The following is a 20,153-nucleotide window of genomic DNA, read 5'->3' as shown; positions in this document are numbered from 1 at the left end:
AGGAGAGTATTATGTCCCGTGATTAGTGTTGTGTTGTGGTGGTCGAGTGTGTTTCTACCTTGGAGGGCTCTGCTGTTTGGGTAGATTTTTATTGAGAGCCTCCATGAAAGTGAGTGTGTGGTTTGTGTTTTTATGTGAAGGCAGTACTGGTGTGTGTTCTGGAGGGCTATGTGTTCCACATGGTGTGGTGCAAGTGTTGACCTTCTCTTGACCAGCTATTCCGGTCTTTGCTGGAGAGTGTGTAACTTCCATTTTGGAAATATAAGTGCATATCTCGCAAGTCTGAGTGTTGGGAGGTAAGAGGAGAGGGTTTTCAGTGTACATGAGGCAGTTGCTACATTGCCTCAGGATGCCCACGTTCACCAGGTTAATAGGAGAAAGCATAGGGAACTGACCTTTAGACATGCTTGGAGGGGTGGGCATTAATAATAAGTACTAGAGCTGTTTCCTTGCAGAACATTTAGTGCAGGTAGCACTTTTGTGTGCTACAATAATTGCTACAAGAAGTCTGGTAAAATGCTAAACTAATAAGCTGGTAAAAGTGCAGGAAAGGAGAGAACTAGCAGATCTAAAGGAAAAACTGAGACCAGACTTTGGCACCGCTCAGAAGCTTACAAAGACTCCTGGATACAGCAATTCTGTATCTGGACTAGCCTAGTTACAGGAAAAGTGGGAAACAAGCACAAATGTGGGCTTTTAAACCAGAAAGTTGAAAGAGATGGAAAAACTACCCAAATGGCCAATAAACTACAATTTCTGGGCCAGAAACCACTACTCTTGTGGTAGATAGGCTACCTAGTGCTTACCACTCCCACTGATAAGCTAGAAGGCTTCCCTAGAACACAAAAAGGCTTGGGGGGCTCAGAAGCTTACATACAGTCCTGGATACAGCAAATCTTTTTCTGTACTAGACAAGTTACAGGAAAGGTGGGAAAAGCGCAAATGCAGGCTTTTAAAACAGAAAGTTGAAAGAGATGGAAAAACTGCCCAAACGGCCAATAAACTACAATTTCTGGGCCAGAAACCACTCCTCTTGTGGTAGATAGGCTACCTAGTGCTTACCACTCCCACTGATACACAAGAAGGCTTCCCTCCAACACAGAAAGGCTTGGGGGGGGGGGGGCTGAGAAGCTTACAAACAGTCCTGGATACAGGTACACAGTTTGTGAAGAAACTAAGGTTAACCAAACTTAGGAGAGGAAGGTCTATGTGGTAATGCAAGCTTGCAGACGAAAGGCATGAAATATTGTTAGGGCCCTTTCAAGTAGCATTTTTAGCTTTGTAAAGATCAGAAACCACTCGATCAAGGATAATAGGTTGTACAACTGGTGGGTGAAGTGTGGAGGACATGGGGTATTCAGGTTAAATTTATCAACTAGGAATCTAGCAGTACTTTCTGGTTTGGAGGAGGCTATGTCATTGGAGATAAGTCTGGAGCAGAAATGGGCATCACTGTTTATTCCTTTTGTCTCTATTGTCTAAAAGTTCACTGACATCCTTGCAGTTCCACTATTAGTCTTTGACTCTGTTTTGTGTTTGTTTTTTTTTTTTTTTTTTGTATTTGTGTGAGATGTCAAAAATCTTAAAAATGTAATTGTTGGTATGCAAGTACCTATATATGATTACATGACATATTTTGCTGTATTTTTGCACTTGTGAATCATGTAGGGACCTATAAATTTTAATCTGCATTTCTGGTCAGTCATTGACTCTCATAAAACATACAGCACGATACCCTACATATGTATCTGCTTTCTGAATGCCTCATATATGCCAGTAATACACTGAAGTAACTAACTCAGACCCCGTTTAATTAATTTACTCACACTATATAACAATAGCGTGTAAGTCCTTTTTGAATTCCATCTCTTACACTTAGCAGTTTAGAAATCCCCCTTATAGGCACACTTCTATCTGGCCATCTTATAGTTTTATGCCCAGCATGGCTTTCTGTCTTTCAGCTACTTTATGTCTAACAAAGTATGATTATGTTCAGAAGATCTACTCTTCTGTATCTCAGCCATCTTGGTTGACCTACAACTAAACAAAGTCTCTAATTGAAAGCAGCAATTAAATAACAGATTTATCAAAGTCTAGCATTACACATCATCCAGTCTGAATGCCTGAGCTTCCATTTCTTCTTATGGTGCCCTTCCTGGTAAAATCAGTTACACTATTACAAATGTATAGTACCTAACTTTTCTCAAACTTCACTATAAATGATTCCCAAAACTGGTGAAGCAGTGTGAAAGTTAACCTGTCGCATTCAGTACAGTGAGCTCCAACAAGCAGTCAATGATTAAAATTAATGTTTTTGTTTTTTCTTTATTTTTATTTTAATCCTAGACAGATAAAAACTGCAGAGCTGGAACCAACATAACACATAGATGCCATCTGCTATATCTATAAAATGTCAGGATTTACTTCCACTAGAACTTATAAAAAATGGAACCACCTTCTGTTGAGTTCCAGAACAGTCCATGGGTGATTCATTTTACTTCTTACAAAATGTGAACAAGCTGCCTCTTATAATGCAAGAAAATTACATCCACCTGATCTTTTATAATGGTTTCATCCCATGCCAACCAGCCACTGCTCACAATATTTAAGTCTTCAAAGGGTAAGAGCAAACCACATACTTTTACTTAGGAAGAAAAAAGTAAATACTTGGAAAGGAAATAAGATCTCAAGAACAAAGTGCAACTTTATACCTTTTTTTCATGTCAGATTCAGTAATTTAAATCAATAAAACACCTTTTTACCCTCAATAAATTTTGGCAGTTCCAATTTCCCATCAAAATGCAGGTTTGGATTTTTTAGCCAGATCTTATAAAACTCTCTTTAAATGACCCTCTTGAAGCAAGATTCCCAGAAAAAGAAGAAGCCCTTGAACAGCAACATTTTGTGTGCATTCTTTTATTTTATTTCATTCAGATTAGCATTTGTCTTAATGCTGAACAGTTTACAATTCATTTTCCTACCTCTGGGAAAAACTAGATGAAATCACAAAGTTGTAGTCTGAGGTCTGTGTGTTTATTCATCTGTTTGGTTGCATGTATTCACATACATGCCTATATATGTGTGTATGTAAATATCTATCTATATGTATAACTATAAATAACTATAAATATATATATATAAATATATATATATATATATAGGTTTACCTTTGAAATGTCACATGTCAGTTACAAGAACTGGAATGGAGAAAGGCAATATCCCGAGTTGTCGTAATACTGATTTTCAAAATGCCAAATCCATAAGAGTGAATGCTAGTGTGCATTCACTCTTGTGGATTTGTTATTTTGAACAGAGATCACACTATAATGGGGATCGGGAAATTTACCATTTCCTTCACTGTAGTGCAATCTTGGAGTTTATATGTAAGTAGCGGGGGGGCGCAGTGCAGGGGGGCTTGCCCCCCTGCAAAGCGTCCATAGCACAGAACTGTTAGTGTAGGTATTTTTGGTAAAGTTAACATTCCTGAGTTATTGACTTTCCTTAATTCTTACTTTCGGTTATGTGAATCATGGTCAATGTGTTTTACATTTATGCATGTATGTGTGTCTCTCTCTCTCTCTCACTCTCTATCTCTCTTTCTCTCTCTCTCTCTATATATATATATATATATATATATATATATATATATATATATATATATATATATACATATAATACACACACACACACACACACACACACACACACACACACACACACACACACGTGTATATAGACAGATATGATGAATTACTCAACAGTACACAAGAACTAAGAAAATAAATATTAATGCTATTCAAGTATCAATGGAAGTTTTGTTTAACAATTTAATACAATAGTTTGATTAAACAACTATAAAATATAGAAACAAAAAAAAATGATAAATAAGTGATCCAATCATAATAGTGTTTGAAAACAGTGCTATTAAATAGACTAGAGCCCAAGTAATATATATACACAAGTCCAGGTGGCATAAATCATACATCATGTTCAAAACAATATACGTAGATAATTACATAAAAAGAACTGATTTCAAATTTTGTGCACGCATGTCTTGAATTTTACATTTTACATACAATAATAAGAAATATTTTTATAACAATCAATTTAACACTAGGAGTACTTTGTGTAAAACATTTGTGTTTGTCTATGTACTCTCCAGTTGCCGTTCTTTGCTGATGTGCTCTTTTGTATTCATTCAATTTATTTTATTTTATTTTACATTTGTTGACCGGGCTAGTCTAACTGGATACATGTCCATTTTCAGTAGAGGCCCGGGGAGAAAAGCTCCAAGCATCTGAAGAGAGTAAACAATACAATATATAGTAATAGTCAAGTGGATTACAGTAACTACATAGTACATTAGCTAGATAGGTCAAAAAAATGTTTACAGAGTAAGTTAGTAGCTTTAAGCTAAGATTAAATACAGTGAACCAAAAACATGAATTTTTTCTTTTTTTTTTTTTTTTTTTAGTACTACAGATAGGTGAGATAAAACAGAAGAGTAGAAAAGTATAGAGAGAGCAGGAGGTGAAAGAGATATCAGTCTGGGTGGGAGCAGGGACAGATAGAGTTGTAAGATATTCTTTCAGATGCTTTTTAAACAGAATAGTGGAAGCAATGTATTATTGTTAGACTGACAGCGTCAGCGTCTGTCGACATTGGCTTCTCCTTCAACACACCTGACTAGTTCAGCTGCCAGTGCTGGAATCTGTAATTGCTGTCTTCCATGGGAACCACGTGTGCAGTTTCCACGTATTCACTGGCAGTGATAGTGCTGTGTTTGTTTTGTTCTCTTTGCTCCATATTTTTATTAATGTGGAGTTATTACATGTACATTTTCAGGGCTTGCACCCCACATTATGCATGCATGTGGGATTCCTCCCGTGCATGAAATACTTATTTTACTTTATTTTTTTTAAATGGGTTGAGTTCCAAATGAGCTGAACTTGATGGGCTGAATTTCGGTGAGCGAAAGGTGACATCAGCCAAGTGAAGTGAATCCTAACGGTTTTTGGTATTAGGATTACATTCCATTGCTGTGATACTGTTCCATAATAGTTTTGTATGAGAAATATACAATTCTTTCTGCTAGCAACAAAACACTTCATCACTGTTCATTAATGCATTCTTAGAACTGACTCGTTCAGCTCTAAAAGACCTCCTTTTTTTCTTTTTATAACTGAAGCAGCTTTTCCAAAATGTGATCCTGCAGTATGGAAGACTTTTCCAAATGACATAAAAATAGCACTCCTCTCTCTACTTAGAAACTAGTCAATGTAAATGCTATTACCTGAGCATGATCTCGCTCCCTACCTGTGTTTTTCCCTTTATTTTTTTCATATATCATTACAAAATAAATACTCTACTCTACAAACACCTTTCACACCCTTTACTTTACACTAGCTATCCTTTCTTACAACTGAAGTTTTATTCTCCTATCGCTCCTCAATTCCGAAATTAATTTAATCCAGCAATGTTTTAGTATACCCTGACTTTATTATGTACACATTGTACAATGTTATGTATTCTTTGATTATATGTAAACACCATACAAATATTATTTTAAATGCTTATAATAAATATAATCTACAATGTAATTATTTATCCACATCAATGATTTATGTACTATGCCACTGGCTCAGGTCCCGGCTGAAAAGTATCCTCAGAACACTTGTCTGGTTAATAAAAGGTTAATTACTTATTCTGCATTTGTTAACTGCCATAGTGAGCAGGTCTAAGAATCCTGTTTAGTTAAAACCCCCAAATTGCCAACAGAAAGGACAAACCCAGAGCAGAGGGAGGTTTTCCACAGTTTATTGCACTAATTCAGCAAACCAGTGCAATAAACTGTGGAAAAACTCCCCTATGGTATGGGTTTGTGCTTTCTGTTGGCAATTTTTGGTGCAAGTTATTTTTTGTGGTTACCTGGTTAGTTAAAACCCAAGCAAAAATCAAAGACATTAAAAAAATAATAGTGAGACATGAATACACAGGGGTAAATACCTGTCATAAATATAAGTGGTGTAATACAATATGACTTCAATAATATAATAATATATTATTAATAACATTACATTTATATTATAATAATATAAGCTTCAATTAGCTCAAATATGTCTGTTGTGGAAAATAAAGACAAGAAAAAAGACCATTCTGAAAAATAAATAAAATACTTTAAATAAAGCTCTTCTAAGAAAATATAAAAGTATTTTACATCAGCCGCCATCATATTCAGTAGTGAATGATAAGAGGTAAACAGTAATTTGCATACAGCCCATCATACTCTGCATACAGCCCATCATACTTTGCATACAGCCCATCATAATAAGACTTAAAGGAAGGTACAATACAGAGGTAATACATTACCTTGAACCAATACAATAAGTGCATTTACTACTGGCTTTATGGAAGTCTCCCAAGCCCCCAGCCCCCCCCCCCCAAAAAGATAAAATATTCTGCAATAACTCAAAATTCTCTAGGAAGAGAATTCAAGCTAGCAGATTTTTTTTTTTGGATAAAACTTTTCTGTTCATTTTAATCTAACAGAAAGCCTTCTTCATTACACATATAGTAAGAAGACTGCCTATACTGCAGAGGAGATCTCACATATCTTTGACACACAAGCCACTCAGTTGGCAGGCATTTAACTGAAATACACTAGATGCAAACTAAATACCCAACCATGCATGATCTCATCAAAAAGAACAGTAACTACAAAATACAGAATCCTTAATTAACCATTATGTATCCCCAATGTTGGAAAGTAATTACAGTAACTACAAAATTTGAAACAAAAACCTTAAGTAAGCAGCCTGTAACCCCCATGCTAGGAGAGTTGTCACCCCCATACCCCTTTGTACGTACGTATTTCAGTGATGACATTAAAATGCAAATATTTTAATATAACTGAAGTTAAAGTAATCACCTTTTCTATGACATAGTACAATCCTGGCCTGAATGTCAAAGTAAATATATTTCAGATGTTTATGTTGGGTCTATATTAGATCACCGAATGCTTAGGTAAGCGAATGGTGATTAATCGACCCCATGTAAGCGAAAGCTTACAAAACTGATCAGAACAGCGATTTTTTTCCAAGGGAAAAAAATGGCTGTTCCAAAAAAAAAAAAAAAAGTAAGCACATTAAAATATGAGATTAAGTAGGGGGCTTCACCCCCCCCCACCCCCCCTACTTAAATATACCAACTGTGGGACCGCACTACAGTGCCGAAAACAACAAAGTACCGATGCGGCCAAGCAAATTCTTTCCCAGGGAAAGAATTTGCTTACATGCCGCTTCGATATTTTGCAGTTTCGGTTTTGTCAGTTCAACCAAGATGCATTCAAAAACATGCGTCTTCGGTCTGCTGATAGGAACCTGTTTATGTTGAGCACTCTTTAAACAAATGCTGATAGTCCAAAGTAAACAAGCTGAAACAGCTTCTACTGACAGTGGAGTTTTCTCTTTTTTTCTACTGTTTTGTGATCTTAGATCAAGTAAATCCAGGGCATCTCACCACATGAGCAGCACATGATATGTACAGGGGTTCTTACTCCAACGTTCACTGAATGTGGCCTCAGGAGGTTTGTTTCAGAGTATCAGTTCTGTGAATCAGTTGTCTGGATAATGACATGACTTTTACTGCAGATGTATATGCTAGAACAATGAGCAAACAACTTGTAGAGGATGACAGCTGTAGCAACTTACACTCAAGCAACTAAAACATAACATGGTGTTCCACTTTGCCATTTTTCATGCAACTTGACTTATGTGTGAACCTGTGAAATTCACTTAACCAGATAGTGCACTGCTGGTGTTCCTGAAAAGAAGGACTGATACCTAGGGAATTTACCTAGTTAAAATGCATTAAAAATAGTGTAAACGTTCATTCCCACAGTCCCACAGTATGTATATATATATATATATATATATATATATATATATATATATATATATATATATATATATCTATAGTGATCAGCAGTATGGTTTCATGCTGGGAAACAGCATTACAGATGCGATGTTTGCTCTAAAAGTGTTGATGGAGAAGTACAGAGAAGGTCAGAAGGAGATGCATTGTGTTTTTGTAGACTTAGAGAAAGCATATGACAGGGTGTCTACAGAGGAGTTGTGGTATTGTATGAGGAAGTCAGGAGGAGTATGTAAGAGTGGTACAGGATATGTACAAGGGTAGTGTGACAGCAATGAGGTCTGCAGTGGGAGTGACGGATGCTTTTAAGGTGGAGGTGGGATTACATCAAGGATCAGCTCTGAGCCCTTTCTTATTTGTAATGGTGATGGACAGGTTGACAGACAAGATCAGACGGGAGTCCCCGTGGACTATGATGATTGCAGATGACATTGTGATCTGTATTGAGAGTAGGGAGCAGGTGGAGGAGACCCTGGAGAGATGGAGATATGCTCGAGAAAGGAGAGGAATGAAGGTTAGCAGGACTAAGACAGAATATATGTGTGTGAATGAGAGGGAGGATAGCAGAATGGTGAGGATGCAAGGAGTAGAGGTGGCGAAGGTGGATGAGGTTAAATAATTGGGATCAATAGTTGAGAGTAATGGTGAGTGTGGAAGAGAGGTAAAGAAGGAAGTACAGGCAGGATGGAGTGGGTGGAGAAGAGAGACAGGAGTGATTTGTGACAGACGAGTACCAGTAAGAGTGAAAGGGAAGGTCTACAAGAGGGTAGTGAGACCAGCTATGTTATATGGGTTGGAGACAGTGGCATTGACAAAATGGCAGGAGTTAGAACTAGATGTGGCAGAGTTAAAGACGTTAAGATTTGCACTGCGTGTGACAAGGGTGGAGAGAATTAAGAATAAGTATATTAGAGGGTCAGCCCAGGTTGGAAGGTTTGGAGACAAAGCCAGAGAGGCAAGATTACATTGGCTTGGACATGTGCTGAGGAGGGATGTTGAGTATATTGGGAAAAAGATGCTAAGGATGAAGCTACCAGGTAATAGGAAAACAAGAAGGCCTAAGATAAGGTTTATGGATGTGGTGAGAGAGGACATGCAGGTGGTTGGTGTGACAGAGCATGATGCAGAGGACAGAAAGAAATGGAAACAGATGATCTGCTGTGGCAACCCCTAATGGGAACAGCTGAAAGAAGGGGATGATATATGTGTGTGTGTGTGTGTGTGTGTGTGTGTGTGTGTGTGTGTGTGTGTGTGTGTGTGTGTGTGTGTGTGTGTATTTATATATGTTTGTGTGTATGTACATGTGTATCTATGTGTGTGTGTGTGCGTGTGTGTGTGTGTGTGTGTGTGTGTGTGTGTGTAGATATATATATATATATATATATATGCATGTTTTTTTTTTGGGGGGGGTGCAGCACCCCTACTGCTAACTATACATATTAAGTGAATGATTGCGACATAGCCAGGGAAGTGGGATATTCCCAACTCCAGAGACTGGCAATTTCACATACATGGACAATCTGCTTTGTTGATCAAAGTGTGTCAACAAAACAGATAATGGCATTTGTCAGTTTTAACTAACTTAACCACTCCTGTATAACACACACACACACACACACACAAACACACACTTTTGCGAGCCCTAGGTTTGACCAAAACTAATACATTCAATGTTCATGCCACATATGACTCTAAACACATTGTATATTTAGCTCATTGTCTTTTACGTCATAAATTTTTCATAGGGAAAATGGATAGAACCTTAAAAGACAGGATATAAGAACACATTGATCATGTTAATAGAGGGAGTGGAGTCAGTGCTTTAGCCAAACATGTTCAGGAAACAGATAGCAAGCATAGTTTTAAGTTTACGGCTATTGGCAGGGTGTATGAAAATATTCGAGGGGGAGATATTAGAAACTTAACAGAGCAACTTGAGGTAAAATGGATGATTAGGTTGAGGGTGACTGTGGACATACTTTAAATGATAAAATTCCTATTAAACCAAAATTAAAAGCCAGACCCATATGCAGGTGAACTATGTATGTTTAAGCATAAAAAAATTTCATGTAACTAAAGCTTGTTTCCTTTTTATGTTTTTAATTAGAGTGTATTCATTTAGTATATATCATTATTACTTCATTTTTATTTATGTATAACCTTTATAATGAATATTTTAAATATATTTTTGTATAAATATATGTTTAAGGGGGTGTTTCAATTTTAATTGGTCATGTGATTCATCAATTATGTATAAGGTTGAGTATTTAATGAGTTTTAGCAGGTTGTTGTGTTATATCTGAAGAAGCAGTTTAACTGTGAAAGTGCTTATGTATCTTTAATAAACAGATGAACTTTCTGAAACATTGGATTATTCTGCATTTCCTGGGTCCAACTGTTTATTTGGAATTATCTGTTAGATTGATACACTTTATAATGATGCTGGCATGTCAGCAGTACAAATAGGAAAAAAACGTGTCAATGTTATGCTAACAAAAAAAAAGCAATTTTCTTTTACAATCAGGGAACAAAAAAAAACTACCAGTAACTAAAAACTGTTTGAGAAAAGGATTTTTCATAAGATAGGAGGTAGTGTTGGGGTTAGTGCCAGGAAGGGGGTTAAAGATAGGGTTACATTTAGTACACATGAGAATGGGTGGCGGGGGGGGGGTTCTCCATTTCCAGCACACTGCTGTAAAAGTTCAGTAGGTTTGAAAAATAACAGGCTTCTTTTATAAAAGCAGTCCTGTGTTAAATCAATCATTTGACATACTGATGATGTGAAAGTTATAATAAAACCTTCTCAATACATTTTCTTACAATACTTACCAAACATATAGGTCTGCATTTTTATGTTTTTACTACCACCCTTAGGTAACAGTGTTGTTAATAAACAGTGTTGAATCAACACTGTATGACATGGTACAACAGAATCAATAATCCAAGATAAAAATGCTATTCACACCATACAGGTTGAACAAAAATGCTATGTTATGCTGTGTTATACTGGCATAACAATATAAACTCTGGGTGGCGTCTTCCTAATATATTTACCATCATACGAATAATGCACAACTGTCAAGACCCTCCAAGCCATCCCTACATAAGAGATATGACATTGTGATCCTAGCCTTTTATAGTATACAACCACTGGGAGCAGTCAGGCAAAAAATGTTCTGTGGGAGTGTCAGCACCTGCAGTGTGTGTGCTGTGTGGGTACTCATGTTGGTACATGTGGCATGCTGAAGTATGGTTCGGAAAACCATAGCTGCTTACAACAGCATTTGCTAAATCAAAGACATACTGTGACAAGGCAACCGTGTATAATGCGGTACATAGCACTAACACCAAGTCTTATATTACAGTTCCAGTAGTATCATACTTGTCAATGCATCATTTGTTTGCTGACAACTGCCACTTTTTGCAAGAAATATAGAGCAATCATGTAAAATGTATATTGTCTTACAATTAAAATTTAATTCATTAACATGTAATTTCATCAGCTAAGATTAGACATTCATTCAGAATGCTATTTTAAAGGAGTGATTTATTAGCAATTAAGTAAAAACAAATCATTAACTTGAAGTGCAGAACATAAACATTTTTTCAAGGTACCATTTACTGTGAATTCCTTACCATGATGAACTCTGTGATGACTAGGCGTGTTAAGAATTAGTTCTAGGGGTCCAAGTTTGTTGATATACTAAGAATTAAAATAAAAATAAATAAATGTAAAAATGCCTTCACAAATCTTGGGAAAAAATGAAATGCCACAGACAGGAGACATCATACTTCATAAATAATCATACTTCATAAATAATCATCTTACATTAGTTTTAGTTTACTCCAGTTCCAACATCACATGATTTTTGGGATTACAACAAGTTCTTGTTATTATAAAAAATAACAGTTCCTTCCGAGAACAATGGAAATGACATTTTATAAAATGTTCAGTTTAAAGTGTCAGATATAAGGACATGCAAAATTCTATTTTCCTGTGTCTTAAGCAGGCTACCTACAAGTAGTAGATACTTTATGATTTTACATGCCACTGCCCTTTTTAATTAGCACAGACTGTGTTTATTTATCTTGTTCAGGAAACTGAGATAAATTAGTGCCCTTTGATATTATAATAGCTTTGTCTATTGTATAATGGAGAGGCCCATTTGTAATACAGGGTCAAAGTAAAAGTAGAAATCGTTTCCAAAAATGCACTGATACTTAAATGGATCACATTTATTTTGGTTGTGTTGGGGCATAAACCACTATGTGAATGTTGTGCAAAAGTAAAAACAAAATTTCACCGGTTTGGCAGAAGGACAAACATTTAAATACTTTACATTCACCAAGTCAAGTCACAATTTTTCACTTCTGAAAAGCTAAGCTGGGACCATTTATGGGCATACCCACATGAAAAGAGGGGCTTTGCATGGATCTAACCATAAGTACTGTTTTGGTATAACATATATATCTACATTTCTGCAATTCTCTAAAGCCAACAAAAGTAGCTTTCAGAATTATATTTATGCTAGAGGCAGTTTATATGCATATTAAAAGCAAGTTCAACAAACAAGTTTACAACTGTTTTCCAGAGGATAGACACCAAGCTATTGACTAAAATGACTTGACACCTTCTCGTGAATATTTCAAGGAATGCTGTTAGCATATTTCTCACAATATGTTTCTACCATCAAAGGCAAAGGAACAGTTATATCATGAATTTTAAAGAAAAATCATTTTATTTACTTTTAAGCCACAACACCTTTATAAAGAGATGCATATTTATATGGTTTAATATATATTTACGGACAGCACAGTGGTGCAGCGGTAGCGTTGTCACCTCACAACAAGAGGTTCTCTAGTTTGATTCTCAGCTGGAGTGCTTTCTGTGCGGAGTCTGCATGTCCTCCCTGCATTCGTGTGGGTTTCTTCCCGGTGCTCTGGTTTCCTCCCACATTACAATGACATGCATCTGGAGCATTTCTCCCCAGGCCTCCGCTGAAAATTGCCTCGTTCCAAGTCGGACTTTTCTGGTTAACAAATATAAAATAAAAATAAATTACTTTGAAGAGAATGGATATGTACACTTGTTTTCAACTGATTGTTTTGAATATATTGCAGTTTGGCAATTTCAGATGACCATTATAGAATAAATATGAGGCTATGTACAAATATCCTTATATTTGAATTAGGTGAAGCTCGTCATCATAATCATCATAGTCAACATTTCCAAAACAACCCATTGGATGTGGCAATATCAAACTTCCTTTTTCCATCAACCCTATCCAGCTCACCCTCTAGAATCCTGAGAGATTCTAAGGCAGACTGAGAGATACATTTCCTAATTTAAGGTTCTAGATCTGTCCCAGGTACTTCATCCAGCAGGCTAGGTTGTGTACATATCCTGTAAGAGGTACCCTAGGGACATCCTGCTACTGTGTCTAGATGATCTCAACTGATCCCTGTCAACATGCAGGGGCAGGGGCTATACTCAAAGGACCTCTTAGATTACCAAGCCCTTCACTATATTTTTCACAGTGAGCCCAGCTACTCCATGAAGGAACTTCAAGTCTTATATCCACAATTTCATCCTTTTTGGCATTACACAAGTATCATGACCATAGTAGAGTGGATCATGTTGGTGCCCTCAAACTGATATTGTAGGGGTAATGGACATCTGTCAAACACTGCCTACATATGCTTTGCAGATTTGGAGAAACCATATGATCATGCACCCCAATATATTTTATGGTAAATGTAACAAGAAATTCAGATACCAAGGCAACTGTGAGTACCATCTGGTGACTTTATTCAAGGACTGAAATTTGTGTCTGCATTCTTGGCTTTAACTCAGGAACATTCAAGGTGGACAGAGGACTGCTTCATGGGTACATCATATATCTCCTGCTATTTGTATTTCATATATACTGAATTTAGGGTGTGCTGTTTCTGGATGTGAGGGATGCATCTTTGTAATCGTTCAAGATATTCCTATAACATTTGCAAAACATACCACCCAGATGGGCAGCCATTTTTAGCATAATGCATATCCTAGCAGTAATTATGGAATGCAGACTACATAAACTCAAAAATGTGAATGCCTGCATGAAGAAATAAATTATACATATGTTGTTATGGCATTAAAATAATACAAATTACATTTTCTGTGAAGAAAGATTAAATATTTTATTTACTATTTCAAAAGAATAGAGGTAATGTGATGTAGATCTACATTAAACTTGTGAGCCAGATAAAGAAGTTATATACTTACCATAACGTTCCATGTGAGTTATCTCGCCTTTATTCTCACTGATGGGTTCGGAGCCGATCCTCGGCTCTGACAATGTCCGATAGCAAAGCTCAAGGTTTGCTAGTAGCTCGAGACCAAGCCCCTTATCCCACAATGCACTGCTGGAATTACTTCAGATCTTGTTTGCTGAGAGTAAAAATATATATACCCTTTTTTTTATTTCTATAAGGAAGCACTTCCCGAAGGGGAATAAAAAATATTGAATAACCAGGATGGTACTAGCCTCTAAGTCAACTGTCAGCCAGGAGGGGGAAGGAGGGAGGGACGTGAGAATAAAGGCGAGATAAACAACTCACTTGGAATGTTATGGTAAGTACATAACTTCTTTATGTGAAGTTGTTAAATCTCGCCATTTATTCTCAGTGATGGGTAGCGTCCCTAGCACCCTCAATCTTGGGTGGCTCATGGAAGAACATTCTTCAGTAGCGTGGAACCAAAGGTGATAGTTGAGGTATCTAACTCTGTTCCTATAAAAACGGTATGCTGCAATGGTGATAAGGCAGACTTTTTGAAGTTGATTGTAATGCCTAATTGATGGCAGAGTGTCAGAGTGTATTGTGTTGCCTGAGTCAATTGATGCCTGGTGGTAGCGGTGAGGAGCCAATCGTCTAGGTATGGAAATACCTGGAATCGCAGATGCCTCAGGTGAGCCGTGACCACTGCCATGTATTTGGTGAACACTCTGGGAGCTGTAGTGAGACTAAAGGGCAGGGCTCGAAACTGGTAATGGTTGACTCCCAGATGGAAATACAGGTGATCTCTGGAGCGTCTGTTCATCTTTATGTGATAGTATGCCTCCTTGAGATCTATGGAGCACATCCAGTCACCTTTCCCTAGGAAGGGAAGAATGGACTGAAGCGTGACCATTTGGAACTTCTCTTTCTTTACGAACTGGTTGAGTCTGCTGATGTCCAAGATAGGTCTCCAGTCCCCTGTTTTCTTTGGTACCAAAAGAATCTTGAATAAGTTCCGAATCCAACTTGGTCTGCTGGGACTGGTTGGATGACTCTTTTTTCTAGCAATTTGTGGATCTCTATGATTGCTTGTTCCCTGAGACTGGGTGGAACATCTGGGATTCTGTTTACAGGAATGGGAGGGGTAGAGAACAGTATGAAATATCCTCTGGAAATGATGCTTTGTACCCATGTATCTGTTGTTATGTTTAGCCAGGCTTCTGGGTACAAAGACAAGCGACCCCCTACTGCCTCCAGAGCCGAACAGCCGGGCCCCCTTTCAAGGGCACTGGTAAGGTTGACCAGAGAACTGACCCCTGTCACCCTGTTGCTGCAGACCCCCCTCGGCCGCGGGGGTGGCATCTTCTGTTATAACTCCCTCCTCTGCCTCTAGAGGGGGTTTCTCCACGTGTGTTCTGAAAGGCTCCCTGTGCTTTTCGGAACCACATTTTCCCTCCCCTAGAGCCCTTGGGGTAGGGCCGAGTAGGTGTAGAAAAACGGACTCCAATGGCAGATAAGGTCTTGCCTTCCTGCTCACACCTGGTTAAAGTTTCCTTTATTTTAGGCCCAAACAGTGATGAGCCATCAAATGGGGTGTTGATAAAGTAAGGCTTAAAGGGTTCCACAAAGGAACAGAGACACATCCAGGCTTGTCTTCAGAGAGCAATGCCCAAACTAGTGGCTCTACTTGAACCATTACCTGCATAAGATATGAGATGCATAGACGAGTTTACAACTGAGTTTAGGGTAGCGAGCTGTGCGTTGACTTTGTCAGCCACCCCTGCAGCTACTGTACCCTGGAGAGTATCTCCTAGCGCTTTCAGGAGTTCTCTTTGTAGTCTCATAAAATGGATTAAGTAGTTCAGTGATCGCAGAGAAAAAGTCGCTGAACTAAACATGTATTTCCCATATCTATCTATGATCCTAGAATCTCTGTTAGGAGGATGGATAGATGCGGATGTTTCAGACACTTCCTTTTTGGTGGCTGCAGCTACCACCATGGCATCAACAGTCACTCCTTTGGTCAAAAATGGCTTGTCCACTGGGGCAGACATGAATTTATTTGGCTTGCGAGGGACAGGTTCCATGGCCTCCGGTGACTCCCATGCCTTATGAGATATCAATTCCATGAGCTTGTCGTAAGGTAGAGACACCCAAGAAGTGGAAGGTTGAGACCCAAAAGCCTTCAAGAGCACAGACTCATCCTCAGTAGGGGTCTTGGACTGCCAATTGCCCCTCTGACTAAGGATCTCTAATATCTCTGCAAAGGAGATATCCTCAAAGGGGGATCGAGGGGACCCTTCTGAATCATTCAAGTCCGTGTCAGATGTCAAAGACTCCTGTGGGGAGTCTAAGTGCCTCCTCTTGCACAGTCTCTTCCTGGGCACTTCCTCAGTGGGGGGATCTGGAGAGGTCTCAGAAGAGCAGGGGATGCCCTGTGGGAGTACCTGAGGCTCAGGGTCTCTATGCTTAGAGGGACCGGTAGACAAAGAAGCAGACACAGGAGCTTGAGGGGAAAAGGAAGGCCAAGCTGAAGTTGACGTTGTCTTGGGAGACAGGACACTCCTCATAGCATCAATGTTGTCATGGCTCCGACGAGAAGGAGTAGACGTATCCGAAAGGGCTGTCCGATCCTCCCGCACTGAAACCATGGGCTCCGAGCCCAAGGTAGGAGCCGAGCTCATCCGAGCCGAAGCCCCGAGAGGAAGAGTCGGCACTGACAAATCGGTCCGACTATCCTCCCTGGACACGATGGGAGAGCATCGTCTCCTAGAGTCCTCGGTCGGTGCCGAGGACATCCGAGTAGATGGAGCTGATAACACCTGTGCAGGTATCGGCTCCAAGGGTTCAACAATTATCGGTTCAGGTTCCTTTGGCTCCAAGGGTCCAGTACGGCTCGGAGGAGGAGGAGTAGACAAATCCGGTTCAATGGTCTTCGGCACTGATGAGCTGGTCGGGGCCGACAACAATTTGGCAAGTACTGGTGCCTGTAAAAGCTTCTGCACTAGCCGATCCATGTCCAAATCCGAAAGGCTGACTGAGGACTTAGATGAATGCACCGAAACTGCTGACTGGAGCAGAGGAGAAGAGGGAACCTCAGAGACCAGCTCCAATACTAGGAGCTGGCTCCAAATCAAAAGGACACTTGGTTCTGAGGTCTGTGGAACCGATGACACTCCCTCTGAAGTTTTGCCTTTTTTGCAACTTTGGGATCCGAAGATTTTGAAGATTTGGAGGATTTGGAAGACATGCTAGTACCTTCATGGCTACTCAACACTTCAGAAAAGGAATGCTGCAATAATCCCCTGTCAATTAGCTTCCTCCTTCTCTCCAAGAGGACTCTTGAAGAAAAGGAATGGCAAATGCTGCAAGTGTCTTGGAGGTGTTTAGCCCCCAGACAGTAAACACATTGAATGTGTCCATCAGTGACAGACATTTTCTGACCACAATCTGGGCATTTCTTGAATCCAGATTTAGGATGGGACTTTTCCTTGTCATCCAACATAGTAAACAGTAGAAAACAAAAAACAGTATACTGAAACTAATACAGTGAAGTCCTTACTTTCCTTGTAAAGACCCACACTAACTAAGGAAAGCAACTAAGCCCAAACTGGGCACTATCTATGACAGTTAAACTATAAATTTACAAATACAGGGCTAAACAGGCCCACTGAGAAAAACCCTGACTATAAGAAAATAGAGATTATTAACTCTAAATAGGGCTAAAAGGCCCACACAAAACAACCAAGCCAACAGGGCACTAACTATCAGAAACTACTAATTCTATTATTAAAATGTTAACACTAACACTCAAACTGTCTATATGAAAATATCTAAGAGAAAAAAAAACATTTTTTATCAAAACTTGCTATTTTTTTCACAAATAGTCCGAGATAGCTGGATCACCGAGATCTCTCTTGCCGCGGCAAACTAGATCTGGGGTAATTCCAGCAGTGCATTGTGGGATAAGGGGCTTGGTCTTGAGCTACTGGCAAACCGTGAGCTTTGCTATCGGCCATGTCAGAGTTGAGGATTGGCTCCGAACCCATCAGTGAGAATAAACGGCGAGATTTAACAACTTCACATATAATGTTACATGCTTTCAGTGTGAAACAGAGGGCATGCAGGACAAGTTTTGGAATGTGGCAATACAAATCATATGACTGAAGGCATGAAATGTATTGCACTACTAAATATCAATCTCACAGCTAAAAATGTACTTGACTTATGGTGGGTGTAAAGACATGTATACAACCATATTTTTAAGTAGTGTACTTCATTGCACATGAGTCTAAATATGGATGACTATAAATCCAGTGACAGAAAAAACTGCTTATGTGTATGTGTGCACACACACACACACACACATATATATATATATATATACATATATATATCTGGATCTCCTTTATATTATTGAAAAGCCACTTATGCAAAATTCAAAACATTGAGAACACTTTGTCGAAATGAAACGGCATGTTACTGTACACCCAGAACATCGCAATTTCACTCAGGGAAACTAACTACTTGTCCACCAACACAAAAATACAAACAGATGCAAATCAAACCCACCTATGTGGGGGTGCCCACCCAACTAAATATACCAACTCTGAGATTGCACTATAGTGGAGAAAAGGGCAAAGTTCACCATGGTGGCCCAGTGATTAGCTTTCCAGAGTGAAATTGCAATGTTCCGGGTGTTCAATAACATGTTATTTCTGCAAAGTGGTCTCAACATTTTGAAGTTCACTTAAATGTTTTTTTCAACAATATAAAGTAGATCCATATATATATATATATATATATATCTAGGACATTTGCTCGACTGAGCAAACGTCCGAATACACACTTTAACGAAAGCGCTTTTATCGAAAAAGCGCTTTCGTTAAAGCGTGTGACAAAAAACAAACACTACATTTACACACCCCCCCCACTTTAATATTCTCCCTCCAAAACCGCACTACAGTGGAGAAAAGGGAAATTTCCCTTACCTGAAATGTAGTACAGCCTCGGCAACAGTCATACTTATGTAAAAGTGCGTCTTCGGTGAAAAGCACATTCGCGTAAGTATGCCCGGCCGTTTGGATTTCGGTCGTTTGCTCAGTCGAGCAAATGTCCTAGATCTATATATATATATATATATATATATATATACTCACACACACACACACACACACACACACACACACACACACACACACACACACACGCACACACACACACACACACACACACACACACACACACACATGCATGTATACATACATAGCAGTGTATGCAGGGGGCTGGCACAGATTACATTAGTGCAACCATTCCATAATTCTCATTAGGATCATTATGGTTATATATTCTGTAGCCCTCTAGCCACATATACTTGAGTCTCAGTGGCAGTTGCTTGGCCTGAAGCAAGCCACAGCACATCTGCAGTTAGGCAGATGAAGTCTTGTGTTTCTCTGGAATTAACTTTGAAATATGTCTTAAGCTGGCACCCCTGTGTACAGGAGTGACAGTGGGTAGTGCAACCTCCAAAAGTGTAGTGTTTTCAGCAAGGGGTATTAGGCTGTGCATAGGAAACTATACAATGTCCTACCAATGTAATATTATCTGCTGTGGGTAGATCTGTGACTGTGTGTCACTGTCCTGAGTCTGTGTCATAAGAATGAGAAAACAGTTATGGCATTATTTTTGACAGCCATCTGCTGCCAGCATCACCCTGCTATGATGTAGCATCATGAGACTGCTTCTGGTGCTGCCCCTGAATATATCAACTCATCAATGTACAGCTCTGCCTGTAACTATGTTAAGTTGTGCAACCTTCCCTCATTACAGCAAAGGCATAAAGAACGTTACTTTTTTGCAGGATAGATACCTTCTCAACTTTACAGGTGTAATTTTAAAATAACTCATTATGAAACACTCTGCATACATTTAAAAGTAACTTTAAGGCACAGTGCATA

At 38.8% G+C, this 20,153-nt stretch overlaps 1 protein-coding gene across 1 annotated transcript in view; it reads right to left on the bottom strand.

Annotated features, from left to right (window-relative positions):
- Positions 1 to 20,153, bottom strand: part of AGMO (alkylglycerol monooxygenase) — a 1,982,086-nt gene that overhangs the window by 1,084,286 nt on the left and 877,647 nt on the right. The window contains exon 6 of the mRNA XM_044069484.1: positions 11,569 to 11,635. Within this exon, the coding sequence (XP_043925419.1) occupies positions 11,569 to 11,635 (67 nt within the window). The remainder of the gene's footprint in view (positions 1 to 11,568; positions 11,636 to 20,153) is intronic.

Source organism: Protopterus annectens, chromosome 4.part0 (genome assembly GCF_019279795.1).
Source record: "Protopterus annectens isolate FY-2018-M chromosome 4.part0, PAN1.0, whole genome shotgun sequence".
NCBI lineage: Eukaryota > Metazoa > Chordata > Ceratodontiformes > Protopteridae > Protopterus > Protopterus annectens.
This window is presented reverse-complemented; position numbering and strand designations above follow the sequence as displayed.